The sequence below is a fragment of the Pelophylax lessonae genome, assembly GCF_965119305.1.
Source record: "Pelophylax lessonae genome assembly, chromosome: 3".
NCBI classification, from domain to species: domain Eukaryota; kingdom Metazoa; phylum Chordata; class Amphibia; order Anura; family Ranidae; genus Pelophylax; species Pelophylax lessonae.
The window spans coordinates 426,492,459-426,519,468 of NC_138770.1; the positions used below are offsets into that span (position 1 = coordinate 426,492,459).

Genomic DNA, 27,010 nt, shown 5'->3' on the forward strand with positions numbered 1-27,010 from the left:
GAGAGTCCATATATAAATTCTTAATTTACACTGAGGGCTGCTCTGATGACAAGTAAGAAGAAACTTGAAGGCAGCTGCAAAAGGAACACAGGCGCCACTCTAAGTGTAATAAGAAGGTTTAATATGAATATAAATCTCATATACCAAAGTACTCGTTTGTGAGTACTTTAGTGTATGAGATTTATATTCATATTAAACCGTCTTATTACACTTAGAGTGGCGCATGTGTTCCTTTTGTTGCTGAAAAAATAATGGGCAACTCTACAGCTGCCCAGATCACTTTTACATGAAAGCTAAGAGTTCACTGAGCAATATCATATATATATATATATATATATATATATATATATATATATCATATATAAACATAGCTTGGCAGACAAGAAAGTAAAACCGTTTTTTTTCCTGCAAATTATATGAAATTGAAATATGAAATTTTGTTTCAGGGGTTTTCTTCTCTTTTTGGGGAATTTTTTATTTTCATTTTATATCAATAGGATATTTTATAAGTATAAAGCACAGCATTGACTTTTTATGATCATCTGTTCTTGAAACTGCCTTTAGTTTACAGAATGCCACTTTGTAGTTTAAAATAAAGTGAGGCAGAGGTCAATAGAAAGTAACACAGAGTTCAGAGATCAGTAGTAGAGCTCAGGGTTATCAGGGTATCGTAAGGCTGCACTGTAAGGCCGGGGGCTACCGCTGCCTGCCTATGTGATTTCAGCCAGGGAAACTGTTTCTGGACAGTAAGGCAGATGTGTGGGACAGTGTGACTGAGTCAGAGTCAGTGATTAGGCACCAGTAGGCAAAGAGAGGAAAAGCCACAATCACTTACCAATATACAGGCGGCTGGGCTGTGAGAGAGAAGCCAAGGGAGCTTCAGGCACCAGGCAGAATTGCTGATCTAAACCAGTGGCCAAAAGTAGAGTGCAGTGGGTAGGACTCAAGCAGCAATGCAGGTGCTGCATTGGGAATATTACATTGCAGCCACTATACACAGGCTGGCTGCACAGATCACTCCATCTGATCCTGGCCCAGTGGATTATTGCAGTACTACATGCAGTGCTGGCTGCTGTGCAGATCCCTCTGCCTTAAATTTAATTTTACTGACTGTTGCACTATTGCTGAGTGGTTCTTTGACACTTGGGCAGGGTGCTCTTGGGGGCAGGGTTGGACCCCACAACCCCCCCCCCCCACACACACACACACAAACACTTTTCTACGCCTCTGTGTCTCACTATGTGACTAACTTGTATGTTTTTAATCCTTTTGTGTTGACAGAGGATATTTAGCAGAATACTTAAAGGAGAAGTATGGACTTAGAAATAACGAAATATACAGTGGGTACGGAAAGTATTCAGACCCCCTTAAATTTTTCACTCTTTGTTATATTGCAGCCATTTGCTAAAATCATTTAGGTTCATTCTTCTTACTCATGAATGTACACATAGCACCCCATACTGACAGAAAAACACAGAATTGTTGACATTGTTGCAGATTTATTAAAAAAGAAAAACTGAAATATCACATGGTCCTAAGTATTCAGACCCTTTGCTCAGTATTTAGTAGAAGCCCCCTTTTGATCTAATACAGCCAGGAGTCTTTTTGGGAAAGATGCAACAAGTCTTTCACACCTGGATTTGGGGATCCTCTGCCATTCCTCCTTGCAGATCCTCTCCAGTTCTGTCAGGTTGGATGGTAAACGTTGGTGGACAGCCATTTTTAGGTCTCTCCAAAGATGCTCAATTGGGTTTAAGTCAGGGCTCTGGCTGGGCCATTCAAGAACAGTCACGGAGTTGTTGTGAAGCCACTCCTTCGTTATTTTAGCTGTGTGCTTAGGGTCATTGTCTTGTTGGAAGGTAAACCTTCGGCCCAGTCTGAGGTCCAGAGCACTCTGGAGAAGGTTTTTGTCCAGGATATCCCTGTACTTGGCCACATTCATCTTTCCCTCGATTGCAACCAGTTGTCCTGTCCCTGCAGCTGAAAAACACCCCCACAGCATGATGCTGCCACCACCATGCTTCACTGTTGGGACTGTATTGGACAGGTGATGAGCAGTGCCTGGTTTTCTCCACACATACCGCTTAGAATTAAGGCCAAAAAGTTCTGTTTTGGTCTCATCAGACCAGAGAATCTTATTTCTCACCATCTTGGAGTCCTTCAGGTGTTTTTTAGCAAACTCCATGCAGGCTTTCATGTGTCTTACACTGAGGAGAGGCTTCCGTCGGGCCACTCTGCCATAAAGCCCCGACTGGTGGAGGGCTGCAGTGATGGTTGACTTTCTACAACTTTCTCCCATCTCCTGACTGCATCTCTGGAGCTCAGCCACAGTGATCTTTGGGTTCTTCTTTACCTCTCTCACCAAGGCTCTTCTCCCCCGATAGCTCAGTTTGGCCGGACGGCCAGCTCTAGGAAGGGTTCTGGTCATCCCAAATGTCCTCCATTTGAGGATTATGGAGGCCACTGTGCTCTTAGGAACCTTAAGTGCAGCAGAAATCTTTTTGTAACCTTGGCCAGATCTGTGCCTTGCCACAATTCTGTCTCTGAGCTCTTCAGGCAGTTCCTTTGACCTCATGATTCTCATTTGCTCTGACATGCATTGTGATCTGGAAGGTCTTATATAGACAGGTGTGTGGCTTTCCTAATCAAGTCCAATCAGTATAATCAAACACAGCTGGACTCAAATGAAGGTGTAGAACCATCTCAAGGATGATCAGAAGAAATGGAAAGCACCTGAGTTAAATATATGAGTGTCACAGCAAAGGGTCTGAATACTTAGGACCATGTGATATTTCAGTTTTTCTTTTTTAATAAATCTGCAACAATGTCAACAATTCTGTGTTTTTCTGTCAGTATGGGGTGCTATGTGTACATTCATGAGGAAGAAGAATGAACTTAAATGATTTTAGCAAATGGCTGCAATATAACAAAGAGTGAAAAATTTAAGGGGGTCTGAATACTTTCCGTACCCACTGTACATACTCACCACCATGCTGCAGCATTGGTCTGAGGCTTCAGCTGTCCCTCGCCAGCTCTAAGTCTGAGAACTGAATGATCATTTAACCACTGATCATCCAGTCTCAATCTGCTTGGAGGAGAGAGCAATGATTGTCAGTCACTGCTATCCGCTCTGCCCCTCCAGCACTCACCAGAATGGGGAGGGGGCAGAAGTAGCTGGCTCAGACTCTCCGTGGTGTGCTGAGAGGCTGAGCTAGCTGCTGATCAAGCATCCAGTAAACTCTAACAATGTAGTTGGGTTCCTTCCAGTGCCTAGAGTGGTTTTGTGACGTCATCTTGAAGCAGGCATTCGGCCGCTGAGGACTGATTCTGGGTCACTGGAGAGCAAAAATATGTGCACTCCTGGGTAGGGATGATCGAAAGCTTTGGGTCGACCATTGGTTCAACCCGAACATTGACTGTTCGAAATTCGGCCGAATTCCGAATTTTTGGCGGAAAAAGTTCGGAATTCGGCAACCAGAACCGACCAAAATGCAATGGGACAGGAACTGGGCTTTAAAAGCCTGTGATTGGACCAGAAACATCAGTAAAAGCCAATTGAGGGGGCAGGAGGATGCTAGGAATGTGATTGGAGTGACTAGGGGGTCCAGAGGCCAATCAGTAGTGAATACGCCCCCCAGTATATAACATAGCCCCGCCAAATCTCTAGCACTGTAATACAGGGGCTGTGGAAGAGAGTGGAAGCAGTTCTGTTACTCCTGCTGCAAAAGTGTCATTTAGCAATTATTAGTGTGATTAAAGGGATATCGCTACGTTCACACCTATATGTGTGTATGTGTATATATACATATATGTGTGTGTGTGTGTATATAAACACCCCTATTCAGAAGTTCAGATGTTATGCCTGCCTCCAAAGACGCCCAAAAAATGCCCAATAAACGCCTGCAACAAAAAAGCCCAGGTGTGTTGTTGCAGGTGTTTTTTTGGGCATTTTTTGGGCATCTTTGGAGGCAGGCATAACATCTGAAATTCTGTATAGGGGTATATATATACACACACATATATGTATGTATACACATACACACATATAGGTGTGATAGGAGAGGAGCCACATCCCTGCGCTAATAAAAATTCTAAGAATAAATATCTTTTTTTTCTGGTTCTGGACATGCTACAGAGCTGAAACTTCACAGGTACACTTTTTAAACCCCCCAGACACTAAATCCAAAGAAATCTCATTTTTTTTCAATCATTTTTTTCAATAATTGGCTCTCTATCAAAAACTACAATTTTTAAGAACTTTTTTTGTGTGATTAATAGTCCCTGGGGCATGACCCAGAACCCTAGGCACTTTTTAGGGGCATTTATTGGGTTTTAGGGCTTCAAAATTGTGTTTTTTTGATTACCGAAGTTCGGGTCCCATTGATTTCAATGGGGTTCTGGAATCCAGACCCGAACTTTCGGGAAGTTCGGGTGTTCTGGTCGAAACAAACTTTTCAAAAGTTCGATCATCCCTACTCCTGGAACCCAGAATAGAAGTATGGCCAAAATAACTTTGGTCATACTTCTTTAATTACCTAATGCTGCTTACAGCATGTCTCCCATTGTATTTCTGTGTCAAAGCACTAAATACTGGCTGGGTATGAAACTATATGTTTTAATGATTGAGCAGGAAACTGTGCATGCCACTGCTGCGGCATCTAGACTCCCAGATAAACAGATTTTATAAGCAAAGAATATGTAGCCATTTATGTGCTGTGGAGTTAGTGCATAAATAAATTGCTTTCCTGTGGCAGCAATGTATTTTACACATTATTTTGATATCAATTCCTTTCTGCAGGGTTTCATTTAGATTTGAATTTAACATTGCTATCTACTTTCACAGAATCCTCGCTGAAGCTAAAAACCTCTCATTTAATGCTACGGTGGCTTTCAGAGCATACAGCAATATCAAGGACTTGATTGACAATGCTGAGGACACAGCAAGAGAGGCCAGAGTAAAAGCAAATGAAGCAGTAGATTTGGTAAGGATAAATACTTAAAAAAAACTGTAGCCACATTTTGTACAGTATTTTATCTTTCATAACCTTAAGGAATCTTTTACTGAGGTCCAAGCCAAAGCAAAACCAATAGCAACAGATGCCCTGTGGACAGTTGTTTGAAAGAGTATACAATGGGAGAATCAATTGATATCAAAAAGTGACTGCTGTGCGTTCTGTTTAGCAGAGCCAAGCCCAATCCTTTTAAAAATCAGAAAGGCACAAGACCTAGTATAAATTACTGTGACTATTTTCATTTACCAAAAAAAAAAAAAAACATATACTCACTATTGAGTTCTTAGAAGAAGTCAGCTTGTCAGTGCACACTTGTCTCCTCCAGGAGGAGTGTTTCTTCTGAACCAGGTCAAGGAGTGAGACACCACCACAAAGTAGTCCCGCTGCTGACCACAATGGGAGTGCACTTACTGTACACAGACATGACTAATGACAGACTTGCTTCCAGGAACTTTTGTTAAAAAATTAAATTCAATTAAATAATGGTTACAGTAATACACTAGGTTGGTGAGCCTTCAAGTTGTTCTTTTATTTTTCCATATTCCAATCGTCCATTTACTGAGAGCTGAAGACATACTTTGTAGTTCAATTTACTGAAAAAACTGTTGCCATGTCTACTAGACATACTAAGTTAGCTCTTCCGTGTTACAGTGGGACAGAACAATGGGAAGATTCTAAGTGCTGTACACACTTCATAAAGTTGAATTTTCATCATATCCCTGATAGAATGTAGCGGTACCACACTTTGCAGACCACGTAATTAGATATATATAATTGGCCCAGTTTATTATACTGCATAATGATTATGTACATAAGCAGAAAGACAGATATAATTGTAAGAGTCAAATAAACAAAAGCAGAAAACAATTTGTTGAGGTATTTCAGAGCCACAAAAAAAGCACTAGCCATCAGCCCTTAAAAAGACTGTTTTGTTCTAATGTCACATTATGAAGAGGCACTTACATTTATACTAAACAAAGACACTTTACGGTAATCAGAAGAGACATTTCCTCCAAATGAACTGGAGTGAAACAAATTTTACAAATACAACAGAGAACTGGTGAGGCCCAGTCAGTTGTTCAGAGTTAAACCAGGGCTGTGCTACTTGCCTTGAACACACACATAGTTTATATGCAGCTATTAGGTAAATATTTCCCTAATCAAGCACTGAAGTTTTTCATAAGTGCCCTGCCCTTTGTCTCTGGGCAGACCATAACCATTTGCTGTTTACCTCTGCAAATTCGAGGCACTTTTTTCTCACTTAGTCCTGTGCCTTTAAAATATGAATATAATGTTTTAGATCCCCAATAGCTGGTGTGTCCATAGGTTTTAAATACTCTGTCTTTAAAAGATATGGCACTGCTAAATTAATTACTTGTTAGGGTATATAAACACAAGTTCAAACAAAATAATACCATTTTCCAAAACATCAGAACTGCATACAGCCAAAACAGCCAATGGGCACTAAAAACTCTGTGTAAGTTAGGTGGAAGGCAAAGGGAAAAAATGACTAGAGGAATATGGTAAATGGCTTATGGGTAGTGTTAAATGGCACGTGTGAGACATTGACAAATACTTTTAGTTTTGTAATTGTAAAAAGAAGGTTTTAATAATATGAGGGGAAAGGAATAGTGCTGGAGGAGCAACAAACATGCTCTTCTTCCGACATTTTATTACCAATCTTTTCATAACGTGATGGGCATGTTATTTTCACATCATGCATTCTCTTGAATCCTGTGCTGAGAGAAAAAATAGTGCAGCATTGCTAACCTTCATCAAAGATGCTAGTTACCTGCCTGTTCAACTGATCATCTGACTTTAGTCATTTCTTTCTGTCACTGACCAGTTTGTAACAGATAAACCCAGATGTCTGTGATGTGGTTTGTGCTGTGGTGTACTGGTACCATTGGATTAGCATTACACAAGACAACTAGTATTTTCAGAAGGTAATGGTAGAGTAGCCTGCATATTTCTCTAGGCACCAAGGGAAAAAAGTGAAAGTTATGACAGGGGGCGCAGAAAAATCAAAAAATTAAATGTGCATTGACAGAAATGCTCATTGACAGATGCCCTGCACTCAGACATCAAAGAATATAGTGCTTAAAGTTGACATTATGACACCAAAAGGTAGACTAGAGCCTCTTTTAAACTTCTAAGGGATTTTTTAACATATAGTTGGACCCTTGCAGTAACACATAGGAAAAGGAGATATCAGTTCTTACTCTAATTTGAGCTTAGGCTCAATTTCTAGGGCCCTGGGTCTTTCCCCTAAGCCACTAAAAATAATTAGAGGTGTGCAAACAAGACATTCATTATTTATATATTTTACTTTAATAATTAATTACTATTACTTCTTTAATTAAATAATAATTTTTAAACAGTGTTGCTTTCAGCTTTAAGTCCAGTTTCATGGAAAATTTCTAAATGTAATTTTATTCTGTGCTATACTAATATTACTGCATGCAAATGTGACCTTTCAGGACTATTTAATATACTGTATCTAATATTGCTCAAAACCCAAAGTAGTTTGTAAAATCTCTATCTAATATTAGTCTGAATTATGCATACCAGCTCATTTTACTGAAGCTAATCATTTTAACAAAAAGAAAGCTTGTGTCCCCCTTTATTTTTACATTTCCTGATTGTACAGTTAATTTAATTGCCTTCTTCACCATTTTGTACAGAGTATTGTATTAGAGAAGAATATTCTGCACTGTTAGTGTTATTTCAACAATGGTTGCCGTTCTGATTAATGTTCCATATTGTTAGTGCTATCCTCATGTAATTCTAGTGCATGAATATGAAAATAGATATCAAGAAAGCTTTCTTTTTCTTTTAGCTTTCAAACCTGTTCACAAATAGAAAAAATAAAAATATCAAAATAAATACTAGGGGCCATATTTATAAAACCATCAGTGTGACATTCACCAAATATTTACCGCAGGTAAATAATCTTAATATGTGTGTTTTAAATTACTGGGATGGTTTAACCACCTATGATTGTTTGGTGGATGTCACATTCACTACTTTATAATTACATCATGTTATGGGCATGTGGCTAGACTATGGATGTTCAAATATTTTGTTAATATTCTTAACAAGCAGTAAATGATCTTTAAAGCAAGCCCTCACTGACACAATCCTCAAAATGCGAACCAGAAGCAAAAGTCTAGTCCTTTTCAGCAGTGACTTGGCATCCTTACACTCTTCTAATCTCTAATGTAAACAGGTGCTCTTGGAGGAAGGAACAGGGGAAGTTGAGCTACTGAGAGAACTTGAATCAGTGCTTCTGCTCTAAATTTTGAGAATAAATTGCTCCAGAGTGCCTGCAGCTAAAAAAGGTCAATAAAGACTTGCTTTAAAGGTTATTCGTTGCTTGGTAAGAATATGTGTATAATGGAATGTTCACAGCCTAGACATTATGGACAGTCTGAAAATTGTAGTTATACTATTTTGTATTCTTAGCTTGCCCTCTCAAACTTTCTTGTAAATTATGCACTGGCTTAAAGCCTAATTAAATCATCAGTTTACATCAGCTAAATATATTTAATCTGCATTAAAATAATGCACTTCCGGTTCCCGCACCGCATGGAGTAGCTGTACTCCGTCACAGCTCCCGCAGCACGACCCCAAAATCAGCCTAAAAAAACAGCCCAGGAACTCCTTGCTGCCCAAGACCCACAAGGACACATCCTTCTGCTTCCAGAGAAAAACGGAGTGTGGTCGCAACCGGCTCACCACCAAATCGAGCCAGGGGATGCAGCCTTGTCATCAGTAATGGCAGGGGCGCCTGCCATAAAGGTGAGTGGCAGTCCCACCTCTCCCTCTCAAATCAAGGGGGACATAAAAACACAACAAAGTGTCCAAGCTGTTGCTGCGATCTTGGCCTCCACTATAACAGCCTCAGTGGAAAAGGCTGTTAATGCAAGCATGCTGCTTATCAATAAGAGCTGGGAGAACATGCCTCTCATCTAAATGAGGCTGAAAACAGAATCTCTAACATAGAGGATGAGGTATATCAGGACCAGGCTATGGAACAAAAACAAGAGAAAACAAACCAATATATAATTCAGAAATGAGAGGATCTGAAAAATAGATCAAGGCATAGCAACCTGGGTTTTGTAGGCGTCCCAGAACCTTCAGCCATCTCAAAATTCTGCTTCAGGGGCATTCCAGAAGCACTAGGCCTGATGGGACCCTGCATAGTGGAACTCACCTACCGCATAGGGACCCACTCCACTGAACATCCACCCCACATTCAATAATAGCCAAGTACCTCAACTATGCAGATAAAGCCACCATCTTACAAAAATATAGGCAATCGAGATCTCTTCAAATAGACGGTATCAAAGTACTGATTTTTGCCGACTTTTGAGTTGAAGTCTCAAAAAAGAGAAAAGCCTTTCAACACATTTATACGGGGCTTCACCAGCAACAAATAAATTTAATCTTGGCCTTCCCTGCAATTCTCCGCCTTAAAGCTTCTAATGGAGAACAACTCACTTTCCAGGACCCAATGGAAGCAGAGGCCTTTCTACGTTCTCTCAACTCTGATCAGCCAACAAACCCTCTATACTGGTCATCACCGATCACTTGTCCTTTAGATCAACACAGTGCACAAAAGGACTCTCTCAAACGCCTAAAATTCTCGGGCTCAAATAATCTTTTCAAACCTCACTGACTCAAGCTCAAAGAAACTCTTCCTCCTAATCACATGGGTTAATTGCAGGACTGTGTTGGCTATATTATGGTAATGTTATTTGTGCCTTATTTACCGTTGTGCTCCTGTCTGGCTGTTTACCCTACCTAGCCTTACTTGCTTTGCTTTCAGCAACTTCCTTAATGGCATCACTAGATGATTCTATGATATTCTCCTCCCAATTATCATGGGTCAGTGAATTGTGCTACCATTTTTTAGACCAAATGAGTTCATTTTTCCTTTTACCAGCTGCAGGGTCAGTCATTGGGAGCTGGTTTCTATAGTAAACCCAATGCCCTAAAAAGCAAAGTCCTACGGTTGTTATGTAACTTACCTTTTTTTTAATAACCTACCTATTTGTTGTCTCCTCTTATGTTTCCCCCTTTTTCCTATTCCTCTCCACTTACACCTTCTCCACACAAACAAAAACTCCTCTAGGAAACCCATGCTCTTAACACCTGGCATTATAGCCAATATCCTCCTGACATCTACCTCTAATGCAACAACAAAAGCACAACTCCCTTTAACAGATAGTTCCATATGAGAATCATCTCTTGGAATGTGAAGGGACTCAGATCCCCCATTTCAGAGACTCAAGATACTAAGCCATCTTAAAGAGGAAGTAAACCCTCCTCTGACACTTTTACCTATAGGTAAGCCTATGATAAGGCTTACCTATAGGTACTGTAAATATCTCCTAAACATGTACCGTTTAGGAGTTATTTACCTTACATGCAGCCAGTGACGTCACTGGCGCATGCACTCTGAAGGAACGGCCGCTGGTGCCGTTTCTTCAGAGTGTCGTGACTGTCGGCTCCCACGCGCGTGCGCGGGAGTGACGTCACCGTGGCTCCGGCCAATCAGATGGCCGGATGCCGCGATCCCGGAAGACGGGCGACTGGACATGTCGCCCGTCATACAGGTGAGCGGGCGGCACGGCGGGGGCTCGTTCTAAGGTAAGTATTTCATAATGAGCTAGTATGCGATGCATACTAGCTCATTATGTGTTTCTCTTACAGGTTGCAAAAAAAAAAGTTGTATGGGTTTAAAAACTCTTTAAGAGATTAAAAACTGACATTGCTCTTCTTCAGGAATCTCATCTGACATCCCCTGATTTCTATTGTATGAATAAAATGTGGGTGGGCACTGTGTTAGGCTCTAATGCAGTAGGTTGCAAGGCTTGAGTGCTTATTTTAATTCACAAAAACCTTCCCTGTTAGGTAGTTACAGTGGACACATACAGTCAGGGATGTTTAATTACAGTCCACATCCGGTTGGGCAATAGAGATCTTATGATCTCAAATGTCTATGCTCCAAACAACCCTGGTAAACAATTCTTTGGGGACCTATCCACTAGACTCCTGAAAAAAACACATTTCCCTCATGGGGTAGGCAGTGATTTTAATTCCACCTTGCACATAACAGATGGCAGATCCACCCCTAAATGATCTAGCCAAACTTCAGACAACTCAGGTCAGTCATATCTGGCATTCGCTATGGAATCCCTACACTTTACTGATGCATGGCGCCTCTCTCATCTGGCAGAAAGGGAATTCACTTTTTACTCTACCCCTACTAGAATCGATTACATCTTCTGTAGCGACAACGTAATACCAACGGTAACAGACTCATAAATCCATGAAATAGCCATATCTGACCAAATACCCCAATTTCAATATTTCTTAACTTCTCAGTCTCCAACTCGAATGCCTGCCTATGGTGCTTCCAGTCTTATCTATGTAACAATGCCAACTTCCAGACTTACACGACACAGTCACCAATGCAATATACACTCACAACCCAAATCTCTACTGGGAAAACGCAAAAGCCTACCTACGAGGACAGGTCATCTCATATGCTGCTTCCTACAAAAAAAATGCCCTCCCCAGCTACAAGAAGGCAAGCCGAAAGGTTCTGATGGTATTAAATCATGCTAAATGTGCTTCAGGGGGGATTATGCCATCATCTCCCTAGACATGGAGAAAGCCTTTGATAACAGAAGTTTTCCCTGGCTTTCACTGGTCCTAAATAAAATGGGCTTCTCTGGCTCCTTTAACCACCTTATCAACACAATGTATACATCTCCTGCAGCCAGACTGGTGGTGGCAGGTCTCCTCACTGACGAATTCCAAATTCATAAAGGAATGAGACAAGGTTGCCCCCTCTCACCCTTACTTTTTAATCTAGCACTTGAACCCCTTCCTGGATACTTAAATAATTAGGCCACTCTACATAGGATTCATATAGGCCAACACGAAATACGTACAGCCCTCTTTTCAGACAATGTACTCATATTCAGAGCCAACCCAAGTTTAGACATGTCAACCATAAAGAAAACCTTTGAGGAGTTCAAATTCTGCTCTGGCCTCTGCATTAATTATAACAAAAGTGAGATTCTCCCCTTAGGCACTTCAGCCAACCCTAACTGGACACCACACTCACCTTTTAACATAGCCAACACACACATCACATACCTGGGCATCAAAATAGGGAAACTCCCATCATCTCTGTACTCCTTGAATTATCCTGTCACACTTAAAAAATGTACTCAAGAACTGGAAAATTGGATTAATCTCCCCCTGGGAAGCTTCTGGGAAGGTGCCATCTTTTTAAAATGGTCAGTTTTGCACGTTTATTATATCCACTCTAAACTATACCTTTGCTCTTAAAACATAAAGATATTCAGCCATTAAATAGAGCCCTTTCAAAATGTATCTGGCACAACAAAAGACCACATATTGCAATGAAAAAGCTTTATCTTCCCAAAAGCAAAGGTCTAGATTATAATTACTATCTCGAATCAGATATGGTCTACCCCTACTCCCTGGTAGCTCTCCTCCACTGCAAATAGAAATCAATAACCCCTAACCTGCAGCATAATCCTCTCTCACGGAATACAGTCATTAAGTGGAGAGAAAAATCGGAAGAGCTTATACCTCTCCCCATTCATCTCTAGAGACCTCCCAATCCAAGAGAACCCTAACTTTCCCCAAGGCATGGAACATCAAATATACGCCACTTGGCAAAGCAAGAGCCTCACAAAATTCTCCTATCTATGTGATTTGGACTTTGGTTCACCATACACCTTCTCGCTAATAGCACAAGAATACTTCCTACCACAATCACACATCTTCTATTTTTGGCAATGTATCAAATCCATATGCACCTCATGCAGGGAAGACGGCAAACTAATCAGGATGTCCTTATCCGATTGCCTACTCCAAGAGGGTTCTTATACGATATCAGACATCTACAAACCTCTGATCAGAAAAATCCCCCCCCCCTCCCTTTCACATCTTCCTCTGTAACAAATTGGGGTAAGGACTTTCTTGATCCGGAGCTTTCAAACAAATTATTGCAATGCTACAACAAAGTTCTACAGCTGTTTCCTTCTAAACAGTGGAGGGAAACCCAAATTAAAATTCTCCATTGGGCCTATATACCTTTCCTAATGGACAAAAACAACCCCAAATCCACCTCATGCCCCTTCTGCAACCAGCCAAGACCCTCCTTAACACATTTGTTTTTGGTCATGGAAATTTATCTCTGCCGTCTGGGAACAAACCATCTCCTTCATACAAGGAATCACTCTGCTCCACCTACCAAAAGACCCTCTTCTCCTAATCTTCGGCTACTGGAACAAACAACTCTTGACAAGGTCTTCTGTTGAACCCCAAAACAAAGATTGGATACTAATCTGCCTCCCAACAGCTCAGAGAGCAATTTTCAAAAACTGGACTTCCCTCCCATGTCCAACAATGTCAAAGATCAAACAGGAGCTGATACTCCTACTTCACAGGGATAAAATCAATGCGGACCTCAACCACTGGTCTTCTAAACAACGCTTCCTTAAACACTGGCAGTCATTCATGGAATTTGCTTTACCCCCCTTTTCATCAGTCTTTTGCCTATCAAAAGGACTTTCAATTTCTTCATGAAAAAAAGGATACCTCTTGAGTTTTTCTATCCTCTCCTACTTTATTCCATTGTCAGGAGATTGTTGCAAACCCTCCACAAGATCAATCCAACTATTATTGTTCATGGTCTAATGTATTTGACTTATTATTTTATTTTATAGTTATCTTTGTTTTACTATCATTCAGTGTGCTCAAATCTCGCCTCCAGTTTTCAGGAGTATGAAGGGTTATTCCACAGTTTATAAGCACTCAAGCATTCTCTGAATCATTTACCTATATTCCTATTGATCTCCAAAAGTGCTCTTGTTTACCCTAACAAAAAATGTTAAAGTATTTTCCTCAATTCTCTGTAAACAGTATTCTGTCAAAAAATGTTTCTTTTCAGGCGACTTAGTCTCCACCTGCCGTCTCACTATATCTGTATTGTGAAATTCGAATAAAAATGTTATTTAAAAAAATAATAAATAACATACTTAAACTCTTACAGTTTCTTCATAAAGTAGCCATAGCTCCCTGCCAGCAGCAGTAATCTCTTTAAATGGATTTAACACGCTCCTTACTAAGTCAGACCTATAGTGTGTCTAAGGCAATGCTCCCTACTGACTCTAACCGAGTGGTGGGTTTGTCGGACCTCTGTAACCAGTCCACTGCCTCATCACAACCCAAAGAAGTATAATATTATAAACATGTATTTACCTAAATGCATTGTTATGGAGAATTAAGGAAATAGACACATTACCTATTTATAAGACTATTTTAGCCTGGGAATCTATCCTGGCTGTTCGATGTAGATCTTTCCCACTTTACCACTTCTGTGAGACAGTGTACATTGTTCTAGAGCTATGACACTTAGTTATACATTCCTACATGCTGTATATATTTAATCCATTAAAATATGTCTAAAGCCAAAACTGTTTTTTTTTTTTCATGTCGGATAGAGTTAGGGGAGGATTAAAATTGCGGTCATTTTTTGGGGATCAGTTCCTCATTAGAGAGATTTCCTTCACATCCTGTAGACACAACAGGAAGTGGGAGAATATTGTTAAAAATCCCCTCTTACACTGTTGTTACAGGAACAAGTGTCCTTATTGGAAGACTTTCCCCTCTTTTCCTGTTCTGGTGGCAACTCAAAAAAAAAAAATTTTTTCCCTTACTTTCAATAAACTCAGTGGTTCGGACCCCTCACCACGCTATCCAAAAGAAAATTGCCTTTAGTTATACTCTCATAGCTTAAGTTCACAGATTTGTAAGTATCAGATATACACCCAATACCCTATCCTCCTTTTATAGAAAATACTAAGTAATGATCAATCTCCCCCAATTAGTCCCCACATTGAATACAGTCTTGCAAAACCACCAGTGGTCTTGTGTATTCATCCAATCTTATCAACATATACTAACATAATATCACTCCCTTTTATATTAGTAAAAAAAAAATAATTCTACATATGAATATAATCATATTAGTGCATCAAAACATACCACTGTATAATAGTTCACAATTTTTATTAGTCCTTTAAACTGTCTCATGTAAAACCTTTAAAATCCACACCACCATGTAGGTTTAAGAAATAGTGAAATCTTCCACCTTAAGTGTCCCTTTAGGGTGTGTGCTGACCTCAGTTGATGAACCCCTCTTTTCATGTGTCAAACCAGCATATATCCCTATGCATTCAACCTCCACTTTACCTTAGATTACCACTCCAAACTATGTAGTTCTCCACAGCTTAAGACATAGATAAAATCATGAACGAGCGTTATATACAGGGAAACATACAACTCCTGTAGCAAATCCCCACGGCAGGTGGTTTTGCACAGCGTGATGTTGTCACTGCTCACAAACTCCACTTTATTCTGATTACAAGGACCCAAACAAGGGAACAACCCTTGCAAGAATGAAAATTGCAAACTGTGCAACCACATCAATCCAATAAAAAGTGTCATACACAAAAAAGGAACCTTCGGTATTGCAGAATCATAGAGCTCTATATCCAGTAACGTAGTGCATTTCGTTAAATGTAGCAAGTGCAACAACATAGTTACAAAGTTACATAAATAGTCAGGTTGAAAAAAGACACAAGTCTATCTAGTTCAACCAATTAAAAAAAAAAAAAAAAAAAGCACAACCATACAAACCCATATACGCAATCCTATACCCACAGTTGATCCAGAGTAAGGCAAAAAAAAACAAAAAACAGCAAAGCATGATCCAATTTGCTCTAGCAGGGGAAAAAAAGGTTCCTTCCTAAGCCCCTGAGAGGCAATTGGATATTCCCTGGATCAACTTTACCTATAAATGTGGGTATCCAGTACTCACATTTATAGGTAAAGTTGATCCAAAATAAACCCAGTTATATAATGTTTATTTAGGAAAGAAACCAGGCCTTTTTTTAAAGCAATCTACTGAGCTGGCTAGAACCACCTCTGCAGGAGTTGGTGAAACAGGATAGAAATTGTAAAAATATCTGCATAGGCACATTTAAAAGAACACAGCGAAGAACCCCGTGGGACATCATTTGTTACAACCAGACATTATACGGAAAACATAAATGTTTTGGTCTCCGAGAGAGATTTTAAAAATACTTAGGAAATTAAAACTTGTGAACTACTGTATAAATTATACTTCTGTTTGATACAAGAGATAATGGACTTATTGTGGACCTTAGTTTTCTAAATAACTATCAAACAGTTTTATTACTATTCTCACCTTCGTGCCTTTCTCCCCTACTCTAATTTTATAGCCCCAAGCTTTACTTCTTATCTTACCAGGTTTCTTGTTTTATTACCCAGAGGTTGTTGCCTTGCAGATTTCCTACTAACATTTTTCCAAACCTATTTGAATCAGTACTGTTTGGACCTTAGAAGAAGAGGATAGGCATCGAAAGCTTGTCCTGTAACTGTTAGTGCAAATAACAAAAAGTCACATACATTTCTCTATTGTATTAAGAAAAATCAATAATTTTGGTTTCATGTTCTGGCAAAATCAGGTTGTGTAACCCCTTTTGATAGCACTGGGTGGTTTTGGTATACCATTTATTGCCATTGTTTTGTTCCTTTTTTGTTTTGTCATTGGAAAAGATTATCTTCAAAACTTATGATTGTTGGATTTTGTCAAACTTTTAATGTGGTTGATCTTAAAGCATTTGTTACCCTAAAAAACAAAAAACAGATCCTGTTCCCTTAAAGTATGTTATACAGCACAGTGCTTGTGCTGTGTCATTTGGCCCCCTGTATCACCTAAAAAACCTGGCTTTACCCTCCCCTCTGTATACTGACCACAGTATATCATGGCTGCTGAGCCCTGACACCGTGGTCAGTTTACGTGCTTCCGTCAGCCACAGCCCTGCACTCCCCTCTCTCCCCCCTCCTCTCCCTGCCTGTCTTCTCCTGTCAGTGCCCACTCCCTCCCCCCTTCTGCTCTCACATCTAAAATAAAATCATCCCATCCCCTCTGAAATATCACAATAAGTGTCCCTGTACCTGTGTTATAGAAAAAATATGCTGATCTGTACCTTAATCAGAGCGGCTGCTGGCAATCATGTGACTGCTCAGCTTTCTCTCTCCTCTCTTCCCCTCCTCCCCAGCTGATGGCAGAGGCAGTGCTCAGCCCCTGTCAGCCGTGAAGAGAAGAGAGCCGAGGAGTCAGCTGAGTGCCAGGAGCCGCTCCGATATAGGTACAGATCGGCATATTTTTTTATATAACACAAACACAGGGGCACCTAATGTTATATTACAGAGGAAATTAGATGATTTTATATAAGTGGCTTAACAACCACTTTAATTGCACACTTAAAGGAAAGAGGATTAAACGCTGCACGCCAAGAAAATCAGCCCAGGTATAGAAAAGCGTAAGAGCTGCTTCAGTCCTTCAGTATAACTCCTCCAAGGCCCTGACCTCGACAAATTTTGCCCCACCCACAGGGCTAATCATAGCTCTGGCTCCCAGAAGCAATGTGAGCCACAGAAGTATCACAGGATGAGAGCTTGGAGCGGCGCTCACAGTTCATTTGGTTTATGAGTTTAATTGCAGTTTCTAAAAAGAATCAAGGGAGAATTACAATTTCTAAAAAGTACCAAGGCCAATTGTGCTTTAGTATTGTTCAAATACAAAATATATACTTGAGGCTAAAAAAGAACAAAATAATGAAAGATAGGAATGGAATTCAACATTATGCCTTATAGTTTATTTAAAGGATATTCACAAGCCTGTCAATCATTTGTAACAGGAGTCATTAAATAACAAAGCACTATTGTGGGAGTTGGTAAAACACCAGTAAGAGAGACAGCTTTCAACTAGGAAAGCCTCTGCTGCCCTTGAAGCTCGTGCCTAATTTCCATTTACAGTATCAGTGAAAAACACAAAAATAGACATTCAAATAAATGCCTGGGCAGGGTATATAGCTAAATTAGTTGTAAATTGAATTAAAGCACTATATGTAAAGAGAGCACTGCGCAATAATGGAAACTTGAATGCACAAATTATTTAAAGAACAGCAAGAAATGAACCCTTCTGTTGAATGGAAATATAAAAAAAGGAATAGATATGCCTTTTTAATTAATTAAAGAGCAAATTATTGTGACTGATATGAAATAGATTTGGATTCCAGTTTAAAATCATATTTTGTTATGTAAGAGATTTTTTTCATAGCTATTAGGTTAGGAATCTGCCACTGTTTTGAGTCACTGACTCAGGAAAAGAATGCATATAGGAATTTTTGACTTTTAGAGCCCATTCACATTAGCGCGACTTGTCAGGCGACTTGCCAGCCTGACAAGTCGCGCTCCCCCGCGGTCCATTGACCGCTACAGGACCCATTCTAATAGGTCGCTCCGACTTAGAAAAAGGGTCCTGTACTATTTCGGGGCAACCTCGGAGCGACTTGCATAGACTTCCATTATGTGAAGTCCCTGCAAGTCGCTCCGAAGTCGTGGTGCAATGTAATGCACAAGTCGCCCCCGAAGTAGTAAGGAGTCGTGTCGCGCTAATGTGAACCAGCTCTTAGAGTACTATTTAGTATATCCTAGTTAGTATATCTTATTATTATCCTGTAATGTATATTTAGAATGGCTTCATTTTAAATGACAACAAAGTCCACGATAGCAATTTTTTTTAGTTTGAATAAGATGAGGGGTTAGAACTTCTGTCAAGATTTTACTTATATCTGTTTCACTGAGGAGTTTCCCCTCATCCTTTATCTAGTGACCATACCAAAAATACAGGGAAAATCACTCCAAGATGGAAACAGACAGCGATAAAAAAAATGGCAAAAAGTTCTAACTCTTCTCTATTCAACTCAAGGCAAGTGCTCAAAAGGTTATGTGCAATCAATTTGGAGATAGCCCACTCATTTCTGCTGCTGATGACCACAATAAAAGTTAGGCAAAATCATGGCTTGAAGGAAAGAAATACACTTGATTCCCCCATTAACACATTCAGTGTTGATGGGGAAATCCCTCCTGCTGCACTATTGTATTCTGACAGCAGGAGGTTTCCCAGCCATCAGAATACAATGATCACTGTTGGCAGCTGTAGTCAGTGGCAGTAATTGTATAAACAGAAGAAAAAAAAGAAAATGATCAACTTCAGCACAACCAGCTTGCCCATAAATGGATCAAAATGTGTCTGGTGTCTGCTAAACTGGCTGAATTTCGATCCATCTATGGCCAACTTAAGGAAACTAGGTCCCTGTACATCTACTAACAACTACCATAAAAGCAGAAGAATGAGGTTGATCACCCCTTTGAACATATCTCCTAAGGTTTTAAGAGTGTGCACTCTGAGCAAGAGAAGAACCAGGTATGACATGGTCAATGACAGAGCCAAAGAGGCATCTACCCTTGAAGAGAGAGAAATTAAATGCTCCCTAAAATCATCATTAGCTTTCTAGGCATGAAGTAAAAGTGCTCTATGTATGTGAATGGACATTAGGTCCACGCAAAAGGAAAGCTTAGTAGCTTGCAGGAGACCATCATGATTGATAGGCTTTTATACGTGCTTTCCAAAAGGTATGTACGCCTACCCTGGAGACGGAATCTCTTTTATAAGAATTATTCCACTTAGACATTGGGTTAACGAATTTGAGTGAATGTTAATATAGAAAAAACAGTTGTACCAGACTGATACCTTGGGAGAGAGTCTAAATGAAAATCTGTAAAATCCTTAAATGTAGGAATGTTGGTATTATGCTTATTAAGGCAGATAATGTACAGTTGATATTTGTATTTAAATTCTCTTGGAAAGAGAAAAAAATCCTTCACAGTATTAGTCTAATGACTCCACTGGTTGGTTCCAGTCCCCATAAGGCCCCATGCACACTGAACATTTTTTCAGCTGCTCCTAGGGTCCCCTGACATTTTCTTTCCTGTCTCTAAATGCCCCTGCATGTTATCTTATGTGTCTATACACCCATATGTTTTAGGAGGAGTTCAGAAGTAGAGGCGTTTAGAGGCAGTAAAGAAAAAACACTGGCAGTGCATACAAGAGCAGCAGCTTTTTTGCAGAAAAAACACATTTAAAAGCATCTAAACAAGCGTTAAAGCTAGGCATGTTTAGAGCGTTAATTTATTTCAATTGCCAGAATAGCTTCTTTTTCTGTCCAATGAAATTAATGTATGCTCAAATGCTTGATGGGGCTAAACACGCAAAAACACATTACACACTTTTTCAAGCATCAAGCGTTTTTTCTGCTAAACTACTGTTGCCAGGAGGAAAGAGATCTAGAAAAACATGCAGTGTGCATGAGGCCTAAAGGATGGTTTTACAAACAGAATGTAATGGGAAGCAGCCCCAGCTAAACAAGACCCAATGCCTGTAACATTAGGCCAATCCCCTAAATGCAGGGTAGAATGCCTTGGACTTAAAAATAGGCTCTTAAAGAAAAGTCTGTGGAAACACTGAATTTGAATTTTAAGAAATATAAACCTCTAAATAAGAGCACATTAATGGGTGGGGGTACAGTAGAGGGTTTTAATGTAGTGCATAAAAGGTGCACTATTAGTACTTTTTTGCAATAAATGGGTAACTCCACTTTTGTGGATACAATATAGCAAATAAACAAAATAATATAGGATATACAATTGCTATTTCAGCAAGTGTGGGTGCACTGTCCTTTTAAAATTTAAAAGTGCTACAGTACATACAATAAAGTTATATCATATACCATTACTATATTGTAAGAAGGTACCAATAGTGTAGGCTTTGTGCATACAATCTACAAAAAAAAAAGGAAAAATAAAAAATATTTAATAAATATGAAATAGTTTCGTTAAGTATTATTTTAGAAGTGCCAAAATACACTCAAGCCCTAAAGTATATGTATTATAATATGATAATTTATTATTATCATAAACAAGCATACTGTATATAAACAAGTTATTTAGTGACGAAGAAAAAGATTACAAAATCAACCAAACATATCAAACAAATCTCCATCACTTGCATGATTCATTTTGATCATCAATAGAGAAGATATCCTAATATGCAGTAATAATTTGCTTGTGTATATCTGTATGAGCATCTTCAATTAGTAAAACATGGCGTTAGACCTTAAAGTATAACTAAAGGTAAAACCTTTTTTTTTTTTTTTTTTTTTTTTAGTTTTGGATAGAGTGGAGAAAGATTAGAACCCCAGTCAGTTTTTATTGCTGTCTATGCCCTATTAAGGAGATTCATGCTCTCTGTTTGTTCTGTTTATCATTAATATTGAAAGTGAAAGTAAAAGTAAAAGAAAATCCCAACTTTTGGGTTGTCCCTAGAAAAGTAATAGAGGGGAAATCTTCCAATGGGGGCACTAGTTCTGGTGACCTGGGGTCCCCAAGGAATTCCCTTAATTTGCAGGGATTTCATCTTACTTCCTGTTTAGCTATGGGACAGGAAGTGAAGAGAAATCTCTGCAATTGGACAGATGGCAAAAGGGGTTATAATCCTCCCTTACTCTATCCAAAAGGAAAAAAATTATTTTGCCTATAATTCTATTTTAAGTTCATGTAAACATGGCAGCTGACAGAGGAAGTTTTACACTACTCGCTTCCTCTGTGGCTCTGACTAATGTCATCAACTGTTGCAGAGTGCAGGAAAGTTAATGGCCTGAGGAAAGGATTCTGTACCAGTGAATTCCAATGCTTAAAAAGGGCTGATAAGCCTATATGTTAGTACACGTGGTCCAAAATCGCCCGGTTCAGGAGGAACCAGCCAACATTCAGACCATCTGTACATTTATCTGCTCTAAGGACCAGCTTTTGTCGAAGGGACATGCTGGAAAACCAGAATCCTATTAGCCAATGTCTGCAAGCGCTGAATAGTGTGCTGTACTAACTAAGCAACGTTTCCGTCTGTGCCTTTGTGTTCTGGCAGGGGGATTCCCATTGAAGCAAAAACAATCTCTCAGGTTTCTTTAGTTCAGCCCCGTGGGTTGAACGAACAAAAATTGAATGTGTGTGCCAGGCATAATACAAATTGATCTTAGCAACGAGACCTATGTTAGCTAAATAAAATGCACCATTTTGTTATTTGTCAACATTTCCAAAATAGGACCTTTCTAGAATTTTAAATTAAGGTTTACATTTTTTTTATTTTTTTATATATATATAGGTTACTGGCCCACAAGGATCTTTAAAAGAAGAAGCAAAGAGTTCTATTCAAAAAAGTGTCCGGGTTCATACCGATGCTAAAAGGCAATTACATGACTTAAAAGGTACTGTATATGAGGTGTACAAAAAAGTATACGTTTAAAAATATTTAAAGATTTCATATTTATCTATACCAAGTATATTATAAATAAGCTATCTCATGCATATGAATGCATGATGAAATGGATTATTCAGAAATCTATGCCCAGAAATGGTAATGAATGACAGTACTTTGTATTGCTTATGCCAGGCCAGACATTTCACATAAATACTCAATGCATACAATCTAACCAGTTTCACTAACCCCTACTATTTGCAGATGCTTTAACGTTGTCAGTAAGATAATCTAACATACTGTAATTTTGTGGTGATAGAGTGATTAGGTATTGTTTTCACCAACGATCTGGAAATTACAGTAATCAGGAAAATGTAAAACCTCACAAAAAAAAAAAAAAAAAACACAGCAAATTCATACTTCCAAGCCTGACACCAACATACTCCATGTATGTCTTTATCCCTGCATATACCTAAATACATACATATGTACACCTGTAGGGATTCATGCATTTTTATATGTGGCATAAATCTCCCACCATTTTCCTGTGCCTGAGTAGCCATACGTACCATGCAAAGCCTGCCATAATGACTTACTCTTGTAAATGCCAATGCTTCTTTACATCAGCATTTACCTATACATGTGCGTCTTTGGTATTTCCCAAACTAAAAAGTTACATTTTGTAAAAAAATGTCAGACACGCATAATCAGGCATACAGAAAATTACTTGTATGGCAGGCTGTATTCAGCACAAGCTGCTCCCCAGGCGTTTTTAGGATAGAAAGAACCTTCTTGATCAGGTTGTATTTAATACATTGCAGCTATTAAAAAGTTAAAATGAGCAATCCCCAAATATCTGAAAATTATGTCAATAGAAAACCTACATCGTATAAAAGCTAATCTTGCAAAAGATGGATTCTGCTGATGGAGTCTAATAGTTTTGCTTTTTTAATTTATATGTAAATGTCATCTAAGTTTGACTAGAATCCCCACCCAATCAATTGGTTTTCAAAGAGTCACAGGACAGATGCATTGAAATAAGAGTTCCATTGTGGAAGATTATATGTCTACAACTATACCAGAGCAATAGCAGCGTCTGTTACCTAGTACCTCAAAGTCACTGTGTAAGGACGGCCTTAGATGGTTCAAATCCTACTGAACTGGGTGAGCTTTGAACTGATGGGAGAATCGTTTAAATTTCTTTCCTGCAACCCATGGTTGCAGGAAAGAAATTCACACTGTCTATGGCCTGCTACTAATGATGATCAAATAGGGAGAATCTCCAATTCACTTTTTTTTTTTTTTTAATTTGCTTGAATATTTGCACAGATCTAAAAAGTCATAACATCTGAGAATCCAGGCAACTGTGATTCAAGGTTTTATGGTGCTCTGCACAGCAGATAAACCTGCATTCATTTACAGCATTCACAGGGAATCCAAACACTTGCCAATCTCTGATTTGCCTCACTTGCAAAACATGTTATTCATCACTAGAGACCATACTGCTATATCGAAAACAGCAAGTTCACATTAATGCTAAACCTTAATTTCCTTTCCTGGTTTGTTTTCCTAGGTAAACAAAGTGACATTTCTGGTACTTCTCAGTATGAGGCAGTATGTGCCTCTTTCCTTTCTTTTTCAAATAATACAGATGTAAGGAGACTGAGTGCCTTCAATGTCATAGAGCAAATCCAGTTCACTGTAACTAATTGCTACTAGCTGTATAATGGGTGTAAATGTATGATGGGTTTCAGTTAGGAGTAATGTTAAAGCCAAATCCCAACCAATTTAATCATAGTACACGGTGGGGAATAAATAGAATCGCTGTCATATTTTTATTTCTGTCATGCCCCATTGTTTCAGTTTACCCTCACTTACTTTCCTTTGTCCTATTGCAGAGATCAAAAACAGCAAGAAAAAGACATTTATTTAGTAGAGTGAAAAACTGTCAGAACATCTGTCTAAACTGTATTTCGTTCTTTGTCTTCCTGTCTTGTTGACACTTCTGCCCTTTCACTAGGGCCACCAGAATAGGAGCTTATGGGAAATTTCCTCAAAAAAGGACACACACACTGCAATAAAAACTTAAAAGAAATTCTGACTTCTTTCCAATCTATCAAAAAGTACAAAAATGTTTTAGTCTTAAGTAGCACTACCCCCACAAGAGCTGCTAGTATATTTGGGTCCTCTTTTGCCACGGAACCCTGGGCAAAGCACCATCCCTAAATACAATAATAAAATGTCTGCGCTGTGGGTAAGAATTAGGCAACCAACACTAAAGTTGTGTACCCAACCAACATAAAGTAATACATGAATAAAAACAGTGTAGCACACTAGATAAGTACAAATTCATTTTCATAAAAAGTCCAAGCAATCATGTGTCCAAAGCGAAGATCTTAAATGTGATAATTATCACTTCAAGGTGCAGTAGTATATGTGACAATAATCACTTCAAGGTGTAGTAATGTATATCACTCGTGAGTCACCGCCATCAGCCATCACAAGATGAGCTGGACACTCACCAGATGGTATGGCTAACATTACAGTAGCTGGAATGCCTTAAACATACATGACCTGGATATCGGATGGAAGAGAGACCTCCGCTGAATCACCACACAAGTATCCAACTGGGAATAAAGTAGCTCAGCCAGAGCCAGAATGTACAATCATAGTGTAGTGCATTTAATAAAAATAACCATAAAACGAGTACAAAACAAAAGCAAGTCACATAACACTTACATGAATTGCTGCTGGCGACCTGGAATCCCACAGCAGCAGTGACATCACTGCCAAATAGTTACCCTGACGTGTTTCATCCCAATAGACGTGGTCACAAAGCACCATCCCTGCTGACACCACCAACGTTACCTTGACCAGGGAGTTTCCTGGCTATTTACAAGGAAAGAGAATACTCACACACTATTATAGAATAGATGACGGGGTTGTATTAGGATCAATACATCAAAGAATGGCAGGCAAACTAACAGTTAACAAGAGTTAATAACAAGCAAGGTAGTTTAGTCAAAACAACAATGCAACACAGTGAAGTACCCTTTTAAGTCACACCCACCTTTCCTGCAGGACTGAAGATGTAAATGATAACTCTCAGACTGGGAGATTTTCCCTAAGTGAGCAAAAAAAGAGTAACAAGAACCCAAGGCTAACTCGCATGTAGGCCCTCAGTCAGAAGAAGCAAAGTTTATGCTCCAGAAAGTTTGTCAAATCCACCACTCCCAATGAAACTATGTATCAAGTTCTTCTGTCAGCTCACTTGGGGCCCTTAAGTTGGCGCACAGTGAAGGATGATATTGTAAAGAAATAGGATAATCCCTATGAGCAGTAAAGTGATTTGAAAAGTTCTTCTTAATAGGTTATGAATCAGTAAGAAAGGTTCACTTACAGAAATGGAATCAAAGCAACAGTCTCTTTAAGATGAAGGGGGGGGGGGGGGGGCAGGGGTGCGTAAAGTGTATTTTCTTTTAAATAGATAAGCTGAATTTTAGCAGGACACTCCTTCTTTGAGCAGAGTAACTATACTATTCTGCCCAGCAGGGAATGGCATGGTTAACTCAGTCAGAGTTAACTTAGTCAGATAACGTGTATTTGTGGAAACTGTTAATGGTAGACTGCAGCAATAGATGGGCTCTGGCATGTGTTGCTTGCAAAAGCCTGAACTGTAGAATGTTCTTGACCTTGAACTAACTTGAACATAACGACAATTTTTCATCAAGAGTAACATTGAGTTAGGAACCCTCTCACCCAGTCCTTATGGGGTGATTGCCTGGTTGAGAGGCCCCCTTCTCCTTTGACAATGCACCTGTGGTGATAAGGATGATGATGATTTCAGTAATCCTGCAGTGATCAGGTTTCTACCAGTCTACTTCTTCCACTCAATGCTTTGCTGAAACAATTTTCTCTGCGGTTTCTGGGCCTAACCCGGCCCTATCCAGGCACACATGGCTCAACACAGCTCTTGCAAACACTTCTTCCATCAGAAAAGTCTCTCTCCAACCCCCCTCTGTCTTCCTAGGTTTTTACTTTTATATGCTCCCATCCCCTGGTGAGTGCTTCTGGACTTTGTAGTCTGTTTTTAGCTTGACTGTAAGGAAAAAGCCTGCTTTCAGCATACAAATCCAAGCTGTCTCTGTAGTTCCATATTGGGGCTATGATGAGCAAAGATGCTAAACACTGCCATTTGTGGTCAAATATAAATCTGCATTACAGTAACAGTGCACAGGGTTACACTTAGTTTACACGGAAGCCAAATCCCCAAAATCCAGACCATTTTCATGCTAAAATGCAAAGATCTGATAAACAAACGGCACGGAGAGGTGGGCACTGCCCTTGGAGACATTTACCAAGGCAAAAACTGTTCAGGGGGGAGCATCTCTTTTAAATGATGCTTAAAGGGCAACATTAAAATGCATAATTCTTTTAACTGCTAGCCGACCGCCCACAGTATATTTACTGTGGCAGTCAGCCTCTCCTGGGCAAAGCAACGTAGTACTACGTCGCTCGCCCAGGAGCCTGTAGGGGGCGAGCGCGCGCCGCCGGAGGCGCACTCCCGCCTCTGCTCATTCACGGCCATCCCCGCACGTGTGACCGGTGGCTCCGATGTCCGCCGGCCACACGCGATCTCCCACTGGAGAGGGAGAAAGGAGACGGCTGATGTAAACAAAGCCGCCTGTCATTCTCCCTG

At 39.6% G+C, this 27,010-nt stretch overlaps 1 protein-coding gene across 4 annotated transcripts in view; it reads left to right on the forward strand.

The window, feature by feature from the left end:
• The window catches only part of LAMA2 (laminin subunit alpha 2), a 1,405,743-nt gene that overhangs the window by 1,158,853 nt on the left and 219,880 nt on the right, over nucleotides 1–27,010 (forward strand). For all 4 annotated transcript variants that reach the window (XM_082249565.1, XM_082249566.1, XM_082249567.1 and 1 more), the window contains 2 exons: nucleotides 4,844–4,982; nucleotides 22,219–22,321. In XM_082249565.1, the coding sequence (XP_082105691.1) occupies nucleotides 4,844–4,982; nucleotides 22,219–22,321 (242 nt within the window). The remainder of the gene's footprint in view (nucleotides 1–4,843; nucleotides 4,983–22,218; nucleotides 22,322–27,010) is intronic.